General features: G+C 51.9%; 1 protein-coding gene across 10 annotated transcripts in view; it reads right to left on the bottom strand.

Moving 5' to 3' along the window:
* Positions 1–2093: 2093 nt before the first annotated feature.
* LOC108159002 (bromodomain adjacent to zinc finger domain protein 2B) overlaps positions 2094–12092 on the bottom strand; it is a 35476-nt gene continuing 25477 nt past the window's right edge. For 7 of the 10 annotated variants that reach the window (XM_017291868.2, XM_017291866.2, XM_033391968.1 and 4 more), the window contains 10 exons: positions 11680–12036; positions 11551–11616; positions 11422–11466; positions 11133–11174; positions 6632–11068; positions 5061–5629; positions 4309–4743; positions 3564–4224; positions 3365–3486; positions 2094–3286 (listed from right to left, as the gene is read on the bottom strand). In XM_017291868.2, coding sequence (XP_017147357.1) covers positions 3130–3286; positions 3365–3486; positions 3564–4224; positions 4309–4743; positions 5061–5629; positions 6632–11068; positions 11133–11174; positions 11422–11466; positions 11551–11616; positions 11680–12036 — 6891 coding nt within the window. In that variant the 3' untranslated portion in view covers positions 2094–3129. The remainder of the gene's footprint in view (positions 3287–3364; positions 3487–3563; positions 4225–4308; positions 4744–5060; positions 5630–6631; positions 11069–11132; positions 11175–11421; positions 11467–11550; positions 11617–11679; positions 12037–12092) is intronic. The other 3 variants (XM_033391966.1, XM_033391969.1, XM_017291872.2) reach the window with 2 other exon arrangements.

Below are 12092 nucleotides of genomic sequence, written 5' to 3'. Positions count from 1 at the left end.
AAAGGGAAGCACCACGAAACCCTTTTGCCAATCTGTCAGCAATTCAAAAAGTGTTCAAAATGGAAAGATTTATGGCATATAGATTTATAGTTTAAGGTGATCGAAGGTTCGTCCGAAAGCCGAAACGTATAAAATATAGATTTATTTATTCATAATTGAATGATTTGAAGACTTGATTTGGTTGAGGGAATAACGAAAGCCAATGCCCAATGCCCAATACCCAATGCCCATGGTTAAAGCCACTCAGAAAGCGTTCAATTGCAGCGGATGGTCGGATGACTTCAGGAGATCTCCATCTCCTCCCATCCGACAGTTGCGGTGGGTTTTTGATGCGCTTGCACAAAAGCCAAAGTATATGCAGATTGCAGCCCTGCAGTTCTTTTTGATTATGGGCCCTGTGACAGCCAACGGAGCAGTGCATTTGCATGGCCCAATGGAACGGTAAATGGTAAGGCCAATGGCCAGGCTCAAGCTTGCGGTTTGCTGCAACTGCAACTGCAGGTAGGCTCACTCATCTGTCGATCCAATCGGTTGGAGAGATGGAGCGTGTCAGGCAGGCAGGCAGGCTGGCTGGCTGCCACCTTGGCACGAGATGCATCTTCCCAAAAAAAAGAGTTAATAGCTTTCCGGTACGATGCAGGGACTCCATAGAAATAAGAACACACGCTTTTGTTGTTTTGTTTTTTATACGGTTTACTTTACTTATATTTTGTTTCCTTGTGCACGAAAGAGTCGAAAATGAATGCCCCACCATAATTTCATATATAAATTTTGTAAATTTTCTTTTGTTTTTCTTTTAATTTAATGTTGCTGTTAGTGTGCGTGTGTGTGTGTGAGTGTGTGAGTGTGTGTGTATATGTAGGAGGCTTAGTTATCGTTTAATATTTGTTAATGATTAAGTACGTTCACATATGCATTGGATAGGGATACATATACTGTATGTACCTATAATTTTAAAATATATTTCTATATATACTATATATCTGTATCACCACAAACACATAAATAAATACAAATCGGAATACAAATAGATATTGCTACTCCAATATATTAGCTTCTCCGTTAATTATCGCTTAGGGAAGTGACACAACTGTATGAATGCCAATAACATGCTGGGACCAGGACTTGTTCTGGTTCGATTGGACTTTAATCTTAAGTATATATCATATATAGACTTATGTACAAGCATTGGTTAGGGGTTAGGGGGCGGGGCGTTCGCTTCCTATTTACACAAGCAACTCATTGCAAATGCTGCCCCATCTCTCCATATCATATTGAACTTTACACAAAAACTATAATGGCTGTATGTATATCCACACAACTGCACTGCACTGCCTAATCAATTGTGCAGTTGTGTCTGTATCTTGTATCTTGTAGGTAGTTATTGTTGAGGTTTTCTGTCTGGTCTGTCTGCTATGGATTCTGTTTCGATTCGGTTCTATTTGTATTGTTTAAGCGGGTAAACGTTTGCAAAAAACTATCTGTTCCTCCCGATATACTCGTACTTAAAGGTACTTGCATTTATTCCTTTCGCTCTCCTCTCCTCACCTCTCCTCTCCGTCCGTTCAACAGTTTCGTTTTCAATTTCATTCAATTATTGTGCTGCACTGCAAATGAGTTTGATTTATTCAAAAATGTCTTTGTAATTCGTGTAAATATGATTGATTTTTGCTAACTTGTCTGTGTGTATTCTGTGTACATACTATACTATACTACATATATAGTAAATGTATACTTAACATTTATAATTCTCATAATGCTCCCCCAACAACGGCTAGGGACTACACTATAGGCGCGTGCATATATTGTTTTTGGATATAGACTATCTACAGCTAAAACTTGCATTTGCATCTGCATTCTGCCCCTTTACGATTCTACGTCTAATCCGTTAATCTCAATTCTCGTTTCTCGTCTCTGGAGTTGCGCTTAAATCCCGCTAGGATATGTCCAACTAAGGGTCTCCGTCTCTCGTTCCCGCCATTCAACATCATTTGATTAATATTTAACTTTTGTTTGTATTTGAATTTCGCTTTTTGTTTTGCATTTTGCGTGTTTAGATTTGCCAAAAGTTGCGATTAAAAATGCCAACTACATTGTGGAAAATTTACACAGAGAATATAATTTAATACATTCAATTTAATTTAATTGTATGTTGCCTTCGTTTCACATTCATTTACAACTCTCGATCTGTGACGCACTGCCATCCCTTTTGAGTATATTTGAGTCCGCTCCGCTGCCAGATTAAGGCTCTCTCTAGTTAATATTAATGTTAATTTTAATGCTAATACATAGGTATGTGTATATATGTTTAAATACAATTGTCGGAGTGGCTATAAGTACAATACAGTAATACACGTTAAAACTTAAATGAGCGCTTCGTTGATGTCAGCTTTAAACATAAAACATTACAGATACAAATACAAATACAATTACAATTACAGTTACAATTACAATTTAAATTAAGAGTTAAAATTATTACGTTTTAAAATTGTGTAAAACAAAGCGAGACGCAGAGCTGCACAGAGTGCACAAAATACTGTTCGAATGATGGATCGATTGATTGAATGGGGGGGGGGTTTGGTTTTTTCGGGGGCGACATAGTTTCATTTTGTACGTTCATTTTGTCAGAGAGTCGCGTCTGTACTGTGGATGGCTTCTTAAACGATTTTAGCTATATTTAGGAGCTGCTCGATTATGTTGGCTAATAGTTATGTTTTATACTGCTTCACTGTTTTGTTTCCTTGCTTTCGTGGATGCTTAATCAACTAGATACAATTTTGTTGCTGGCACGCGCTTGTTCGCCTGGCTACTGGGGAGGACATTCGAGGCTCTCTTGCAAAGGTCTCGTCAACGAACAGCGTAGGACGTGGGCTATATATATATATAGATATATCTAATCGTACTATATATAAATATAATAATGCTTCTTGTGTGTGTGTTTGCTTGTATCGGCTATCCCTCTATAATTATATACAATTGTATGCCTCCTGCTCATCCTTCTCTGCTCTAGTCCTAATCTCTTGGCCAAAATTGTGCTGCTTCGGCGTTTGTTTCCGCCGCTGGTATCACTATATCTATGGGATCCGGTGTGGAGCTGCCGCTGGTGGCAAGCTGGAGCTGCGGATACGATCAGGAGTGCTTCTCGGTCATCTCTGCCCAGCGGGACTCGAAGAACTTGCGCATGCCGTGCCCCGCCTTTCCCACAGGCGAATCATCCTCGTTGAACATTTCACAGTTGTCGAAGATCTGTCGCACATCCACGCAAAAGTCCTCGCGTGCCTTGTAGCTGTATAACCAAAAGACATATCGAGGGGAAATTAATACTTGGATGCAAGTGATCGTAGGGCGGCTGGCGATTCCCTACCTCAAATCATGGAGCTTCTTCTTAATGGTGGATAGGTCCATGGGAGATTTGATAATTTTGCGATAAGTGGGAAACTGTTTGGTGTTCACGGGCAACAGAAATGGCCACGAATCCTCGTGAAGCTGCGCGAAAGAACAAAAATACAGTGTTAGGTATGCCTTAGGCCTTGGGAATGGGAAATGTGAATTGGGAAACCCACCTCCATTTCGGCCAGGAGCGTCTTGCAAACGGCCAACTCCTTCATGAGCTTCTTGGTCGCGTGCTTCTCCTTCTTCTCCTGTTTAAGCTTCTCCTTGGCCTCCTGTATGGCATGTATATTGATGGGCGGCGGTGACATTTGCGTTACTCCCACTCCCCCTGCCGCTCCCACCGTGGGTGGTGTGGGTGTGCAGGCACGCGGCGAGGGCATGGTCATCGGCTGCTGATGCGGCGGCGACTGGCAGATGGCGTTTAGGGCCGTCGGCGAGGCCTGCATGAGCAGCGGTGTCGTCGATGTGGGCACGGGCGGATGCAGTGGCCCGGGTGGCGGTGGTGTCGGCGCCGGTGTCGGCGTAGGCGTTCGGGTTGGCGTCACAGCCCGTGGCGACATGGCCACGTTGCTGAACTGCATCGGTCCATGGGGTACGGGAAGTATGGGCAGAGCTGTGGGTCCTGTGGGGTTCACCAGACCAGCGGCAAAGGCGCTGGCTGGCGGATAGACCGGGTAGCCGGTCGCAGCGATAGCCACTTCCTCGGGCAGCGGCACGACCCCGTTGTTGTTGCTGTTGCTGTTGCCCAGATGCGCCTGGAAACGGCTGCTGTCGATTGAGTTGGTGTGCTGCTGATCCTCGAACGTGGCCGAGGCAACCGAATGCGCCGGACTGCCAAAGAAACAGGGAGAAAAGGGAGGATTATATGTGTGGGCCTCGGCCTGGGCCTGCACTGGTGGCTGTGTCAACACTCACCTCAAAGGCGGCGGCAGCGATGTCATGGACTCGTCGTGCGACGAATTCAGCGACTGTTGCAGCTGGTGCTGCGCGTCCCCTCCCCCCATTTGGGGCAAGTGCTCCATGCTGGTGGCACCCACTGGCCCTGGTAGTCCTGGCTTGTCGTTGCGCCGCTTGGCGGCTGTGCTGGCATCGCGATCGCGACGCGACTTGCTGCTGCTGCTGCTGGTGCCGCCACTCCGCTTCTTGGGCGGCGGGGCCCGTGCAATGCAGCCGTGGCAGTACCACTTGCCGCGCGGCACCTTCAGCAGCGGTGGGATGTAGCAGTCGGCGTGGTAGGCCCGCGGACACAGATCGCAGTAGATCATCTTGCCCACCGGCGAGGGACGATGGCCGCCGCACACGATGCATTTGCGCTCATTGGTGGCCTTGTTCACGCACTCGTAGCAGTACCTGGAAGGAGACAGACGAGAGCGAGAGGGGGAGGATTACTCGGGGGATCCTTTTTGCCTTGAGAGAGTAGGAGGTGGAGTGGGAGTGGGAGTGGGTGTGGGAACAACAGTGCCACGCAACAACAGAGTGTCTCAACGGTTAACGGTCACATAAACGTTCAAAAAACAACGTGACACAAAGGACAAGAAGGACATCCATGGATGATTTTTGTGTGTGCACAGAATGAGGCAACGTTGTGTGTGGTGGAATGGAGATGGAAATGGAGATGGAAATGGGGATGCAGGGCGTTGAGAGAGAGAGAGAGAGAGAGTACTCACCAGTCGCCATCGGGTATGTTGTCCATTTTGGGCTTGAAGCAGTACGTATGGTAGCCCTTGTCGCAGCCATCGCACAGGAGCAGCTTATCCTCGTTCTCGCCCGAGGTGCAGAACTGGCAATTCTGTAAGGAATTCGAATATTTGCTAGAGTTTGTGGTTGTGGCCGAGCGTCGACGTTTGCGTGTTTTTGTCTTTGTCGTGGTCGTGGTCGTGGTCGTGGTCGTCGTTTTTGCCCCAAAGTCCGAGTCAGAGTCCGTGCGAGAGTCTTCATCTTCGCTAGGGGAGGGCGACAGGGAAGGCGGTTGGGCTGGGGGGGATTGTCCGTTTTGCGCTGCCTTGGCGAGAGCCTTAAGATTGATTTTGATGCTCAGGGACTGTTGTTTTTGATGCTTTTGTTCCTTTGGTGGTGTCCGCGGGGGCGGTGGCGGTTCCGTTTTTGTTGTTTTCTGTGGCGTGGGTTGCTTCTTCTTCTTCTTGTTCTTATTCTTCTGCTGCTGCTGCTTCTTTTTGTTGGGTGTTGCCTGCTTCTTGGCGCTGCTCTTCTTGCTCGACTTGCTTCTTGTTGCATACTTTTGTGCGCAAACCAAAAACATGTTGTGTTCGTTGCGGTTGCAGATGGAATTGGTTGCAGTTGCAGTTGGAATCGGTTGTGGTTGTGGTTGTGATTGAAGGTTCGTTGGGTTGTGGTTGTGGTTCGAGTCAGTCCAGGGATGGGGATAAATTTATTTTTTGTTCGGTTTTTTTTTTGTCAACAGGTGGGGGGGGGGGGAGGGGGAGTAGGTATAATGGTAATACGGATAGCGGTAAACGGTAAACGTTAACAGGGCAACAAAAGCATTCATGTATGTAATGTATTGTAATGTATGTGTGTGTATGTGGGTGTGTTTGTGTGTGTGTGTGTGAGTGTGAGTAATTATGAAAGCGTTAAATTTGTTGTATATTTGTTGGTTTTTTTTTTTTTTAAGTTTTAGAACACCATTTAGAACACCACAAACAACAAACAAGTCAAACATTCAGCAAGAGAGCAAGAGAGTTGTTAAGAAAGAAAGAAAGAAAGAAAAAAAATATAAATATAATTAGAAGAGGAAACAAACAAATCAAATTTTGAATTAATTTTCATATTTTTTGGCAGGCAATGCAATAAATTTCTTCCTTTGGACCGGTAGGGGCGTGGGGTGTGATAGGAGGAGGTGTGTTGTGGAAGTGGAAGCGGAAGGGCAAGGGGATGCAGAGGTAGAATAAGAAAAAACTCAAAAAAAAAAGAAGAAATTTACAAATATTCTACGATGCAAAACTAAATAAACGAGAGCTCTCGTCGTCTCTCACTCGTTGGTTTGGCTGTGGTGAATACGGTTAGTATTAAAATGTGCATGTGCATGTGTGAGCGTGAGTGTAGCGAGTAGCGAGTAGCGAGTAAACTCTAGCGAGTGTACAAAAAAAAAAAAAAAAAATTTTGGCAGAGCACTGACTGGGGAGTGTTCACAAAAAGATGATGGATGGATAGATGGTTGGGGCTGGTGCGGGAGTGGTGGTGCCAGGGTATGGGGTGGTTGTACATTTCTCTGTCTTACCGCTTTCATAATGCTCTTGTCCCACGCCACACAGGACTCCAGCACGTAGAGGGCCATGGCCAGCTGGGCCGTGGTGTGGGACCGGGCCACTGCATCCCGCCACTGCACCAGGCCCTTGGGTATGTTCTCCACCTTCTCGTCCCTGTCGCTGTCGCAGTTGCTGGCTGGCGAGACGTTGCCAGAGACGGGCTCCACGCTGCCAGACTCGCCCGGACAGCCGGAGGCGTTGCTGGAGTTGGGCGCGGCAGCCGCGGCGGCTGCTGCCAGGGCCATGGTGCGCTCGTTGAAGGATGAGGGATTGAGACTGTTTCCTCCCGGTTGTTGCTGGTGCTGGTGATGCTGTTGCTGTTGCTGCTGCTGCTGCTGCTGGACCAACTGCTGCTGCTGCATCTGAAGCAGATAGGCCGCGGCAGAGGCCGAGTTCTGGGTCTGGGTGGAGGTGTGCTGGTTCTGGGCAATCACGGCCAGGTGGGCATCGCCAGTCTGGGAGCCGAGCGGCGGCTTCAGGTAGCGCCGCTCAATGTTGGCCTCCAGATCGATGATCCGCTCCCGGATCATGGGAATGATGCTGATAAAGTCCTCCTCGCTGACCTCCTCCGGCTCCGGCAGGCTCTGCTCGCCCTCGACGCGATTGGGCACCTGCCAGTTCTTCAGCTGCATCGAGGCGCTGGCCACCTTGTCCTCCAGCGACTCGAGCTGTTCGAGCAGGGCCAGTTCCACCCGCTTGGCCACCTTGGGGTTCCAGTCGTGCGGCCTGTCCGGCAGCAGGTACTCCACCATGTGGGCCTCCAGCGGCTGGAGCTGGTAGTTGACTCCGAGCGGCTGTTCCAGGGTGAGGAAGCGCGTCAGGTTCTCCTGCAGCTCCCGTTCCCGCAGCCCCGACGGATTCAGGGTCTTTAGGAGCTGGCGCAGTTTCTGCTCGTCGTCGAGCTGCCACCAGCCGTAGCGCTGGCGTTGCGGCACGTACACGCCGTGCACTTTGTCCGGGAAGCCGGAGAGCTTCACCTGCTCGAGGAGCCGGTGCTCGTCGGGCGTCATGGACAGGGGCAGGGGAATGTCGATGGGGATGTACGTTTGGACGCTGCTCAGCGACATGTTGGCGATGTTGTGGTAGTAGGCCTGCGACAGGGCCTCATCCAGCCTCAGCTCAATCTTCGGCTTTAGCTCTGGGGCATCTGTTCCGTCCTCAAGTGCCCCTTCTCCCCCGCCCGTGTCCGGGGGGACATCAGTGCGCAAACGAAAAAACTTGTCCTTGCCGGCGTGCTCGTTGTCCTTCTCCGCATTCGCATCTCCATCTGCCTCAGCGTCAGCGTCCGTTTCAGCATCCGCATCTGGTTCCGCTTCAGCGTCCGCCTCCGCATCCAAATCCATCTGTCCATCTTCGTCGGCATCCGGCTTCAACTTGATCTCCTGCTCCTCATCATCGGTCGTCACGAGGGGGCGATGAGGAGACTCCAGACCGTTTTTTGGCACTGTGCACTTGATCTTGATCTTGGCCTCGTACTCCTCCAGCTTGGCCTGCATCTGGCGCTCGTCCAGGCCGCTCAGCGAGAAGATGCACTCCTGCGCCAGCTTCCCCGGATCCACCTTGCACTCCTCCATCGGTATCGAGTAGTACTGCACGTTGTTGATCAGGTCCCACGGATGGCCCTGCAGCTGCAGCTGGGCATAGCAGTTCTGGTTCGCATAGTCCCACTGCAGATCCTGGGCGACCACACCGCCCTCCTCCGCGGGCAGTTCGCTGATTAGCGGCACCTCGCGCTGCACAATCGAGAACCATTTGGGCGTATCGTCGCCACTGGAGGTGGACACAATGATACAATCGTCGGACGTTTCCTTTTTCAGGTCCTCCATTTTGATGGTCGAAGATGTGATCAGATTCTGCCCATATGTCTGTGCCATTCCCACTCCCACCGCTCCCATTCCCATGCCCATACCCATGCCCATGCCCATTCCCTCCAACTTATCACAGTTGTTGTCGTTGCCAATGCTGTTGTTATTGTTGTTGAGGGTTGGAATCATGTGGCCAGGCATCGAGGGTATCTTGATCTCCGCCTCGAAGTCCGTTTTGGTGGAGATCATCGTGGTGGGCGGGCCCATTAGCTCCATCTCCGACTTGACCTTGATTTCGGGTCGGGGCGGTTCGATTTTGGCTACCGTTGGAGGCACAGCACCCGCTTCGTCATCATCATCATCATCATCGCCCAGATCCACAATCTCCGGTTCGATTTTGTTCACTTCGGTGACCTCATCGTCATCGTCATCCTCCGCCTCCTCCTCCTCTCCATCGTCCTGATCGTCTCGCTTCCGTTCTGGATGATTATCCTGATCCTGTGCTGCTGTGGCCACGGCTATAGCTGGATTCATCTCTGTGTGCGATTCATCCACCTCCATGGGCTGCACTGTCCCCGTCACCGACACCGTATCCGTGTCCGTGACCGTGCCCGTCGCTGACTCCGCCTCCTTCGCTGCCACCTTCTCAGTCTCTGGCTCTGCCTCCTGGTCTCTGGATCCATCCTCGATCTGCTTCTGGCTCTGCTGCTGCTCCTTCTGCAGCTGCTTCTCGTCCATATTCTCCAGGGCCTCGTGGTAGTCACAGATATCGTTCTGGGCTGATTCCAGGGCCTCGATGAAGATGCCTCCGGCCTTGGGCAGCTTCCAGTAGCGTCGCCAGAAGCGATCCTGCCCAAAGCAGGCGGCACGCAGCTGATTGGTGCTCTTCTCCAGCGCCTCCTTGCAGTTGAGCGAAGCGCGCACGATTTTGTCCAGCTTCTTTTGCAGCTCATCGGCACTCAGGCGATTGTCCTCGTCCTCCTCCACATTGGTGATCTCCGAGTCCAGGTCGGAGAGGTCGTCCTCGATGATGCTCACATCGTTGTGGCCATCCTCGTTGATGGAGTTGCGGGCTCCGCTCTTTTTGGCCTGCATCAGGGCGGCCTGCATTTCGAGGCCTCCAGCCACAGTTGCCACTCCCACTCCCACTCCCGCTGCCGCATTTAGGCCACTTGTTGTGGGCGTACTCGAACCGTTGTGCTGATAGGTGGGCGTGGGCGTTGGCGTTGGCGTAGGTGTGGGCGTGGCAAAGTCCTGTCCCGGCATCTGCTTGCCGGGAGTAATGCAATCCACGGAAGAAATGCAGCTCTTGGCGGGGCTCACCAGCGAGGAATCGAGGAGTGGTGCAGCGGGCGTGGCCTCCTCCCGATTGCTGACCGGACAATCAACGCCATCCACGTCCATGGGCTGTGATGGAATGTCCTTGCCATCCTCCCCCTCCTTGTTGGTCTCCCCGTTGTTGGTCTCCACAGGAAGTCCCTCTCCTTCGATGTCCGGTACCTTGGATGTGTCGTCTCCTTCGGCAGCAGCCGCCGCCTGCATGGCCTCTGCTGCCGCCTCGGCCTCGGCCTGCTTCGCCTGTGCCTGGGCCAGCCGCTCGGCGTCTAGCTTCTGCTGGGCCATCAGGGCGTGCATGGCCGCCTCCCGCTCCGCCTGCGCCTTCTCGTACGCCTCGATGCGGGCCTTGCGCATGTGAAGGGCCTTGTACTTGCGCACCTTCATGTCCGTCATGTACTTCTCCTTGCGCATCTGGGCGCAGGTCTCGAGGCTGCCGTCGATCTGCCGCAGCACGGCCTTGTTCATCAGCAGATCGTTGCATAGGTGGGCCAACATCTGGGCCTTGCGCGTCGGATTCAGGGCCACGAAGGGGCGGTCCTTGAGGGCGTACGATAGCTTCCAGGTGTCGTTCTCGTGGAGCAGCTTGTAGTACTCCTGGTTCTTGGCCGAGTGCGTGCTGGTGTCGGCGTCCACCTGGTGGTGGTCGGGCACCCGCCGCTCCCGCTCTCTGTCGACGGTGATGCCGTGCATCTGGCGCACCTCTCCGGTGGCCGTGGCGTACAGGTAGATGCGCAGAATCTCCGACACATTCGAGTTGGTTATGTCCGCGTTGCGCAGCGACTGGCCCAGCAGCGTTGTGTGACGGCCGGGATTGGGCACGCCGGGATCCTCAATGGCACACACCAGGAGGTGCGTCATCACCGACAGCAGCTCCTCCTCGGCATCCGCATTGCTGTCGCTGATCAGGGCGTCGTGGAGGTTCTGCAGCGACGGCAGCGACTCCATGTCGAAGCCGAGGGTCTCGCCAAAGTTGTGCAGAAACTCGAAGACCATCAGAAGATCGGCCATCGCCTGGCCCGGCAATCGATTGCCGGCAATGCGCTCCAGCTCCGGCACCGCCATCTCCTGCAGCATTTCCGAGTCCTCGTTGGGTCGCCGTATCAGCTGTAGGATCTCCGCGTCACGCTTCCTCTCGGCCATGCGGCGCTCGCGCAGTATGAGGCGATCCAGCACCAGCTGATGTTTCTTCTTCTCCCGCTCCTCGAACTTGCGCCGCACCTCCAGCATCCGTATGAGATTCATGTGCTGCCGTCGACGCTCGCGTTCCTGTTTTGCAGGAGAGATTGGTCAGTTATTGATTGATCTTGGGATAATCTATGGATGCTCTTACCATTTCAGCGGCCAGCAGCAGTTCCTTCTGCTTCTGCAGTTCCTGCGAGGAAGAAAATAGCAGATTTGTTAGTGGAAAGGTATTTCCTGCGAGTTCTTAAAGGAGCAAGATGGCCGAAGCAGGGATTAATGCCAAAACAAACCGAACTCAAGGTTGAATAATGTTTAAAAACAAAGCACAAAATTTGTTCTCTCTCCACCTCGAGGAGGAGGGGGAGGAGGAGGAGTTGATGAGAGAGGGAGGGGAAAGAAGAGTACAAAATGTACGAAAAGGGAATTGCATTTTGTACCTGTTCCTTGGCTAAAATGGCTTCCTGACGACGCTTCTCCTTCTCCTAGTGCAAAAAAAAAACAAAAACAAATGGAAATTATGGAAAATCTGCCTGGGTGACGCCTGGAGGGGGGAGGGAGAGACTGACCTGTTGCTTCTTGAGCAGCTCCTCCTGCTTGAGGCGATCGAGCTCATCCTGCCGCTTCTTGCGCTCCTGAAAGAAAGGAGTTTGGATTATTGCATGCCACACCACCACCATACCCTTCTCCGGGCTCACCTCGATGGCCTGCTGGTTCTTCATCTCCTTCTCCTTGCGCTGCTGCTCGAGCTTGGCGTTCTTCTCCTGGCGCGCCTTCTCCTTGTTGCGCGCCAGCTCCTCCTTCTGCAGCTTCTTGGCATCCCGCATCGCCTGCTGCTGCTTGGCGATCTCGATGCGCTGCTCCACATTGAGTGTCTGGCGTGTGAACACCTTGAGGTCCTCCAGCCGTTTAGCCACATCCTCGTCGGTCATCCGTATGTACTCGCCATCGTTGGCGTACGGCGGCGGCGCTGGCTGCAGAAACGATCCCACAATGGCCCGTGCGGAGAAGCTAAAGTTCTCGCGCGTCAGATTCGATGGCTGCTGCTCCAGGATCTGTCGAGGAAAAGCTGTTAGAGTCCTGCTCTCAAGGATGGGTAGGAGGGTGGGTG

This window comes from Drosophila miranda, chromosome 3 (genome assembly GCF_003369915.1).
Source record: "Drosophila miranda strain MSH22 chromosome 3, D.miranda_PacBio2.1, whole genome shotgun sequence".
Taxonomy (NCBI): domain Eukaryota; kingdom Metazoa; phylum Arthropoda; class Insecta; order Diptera; family Drosophilidae; genus Drosophila; species Drosophila miranda.
The sequence above is the reverse complement of the archived record's forward strand: the minus strand, read 5'-3'. Positions and strand labels throughout refer to the sequence as shown.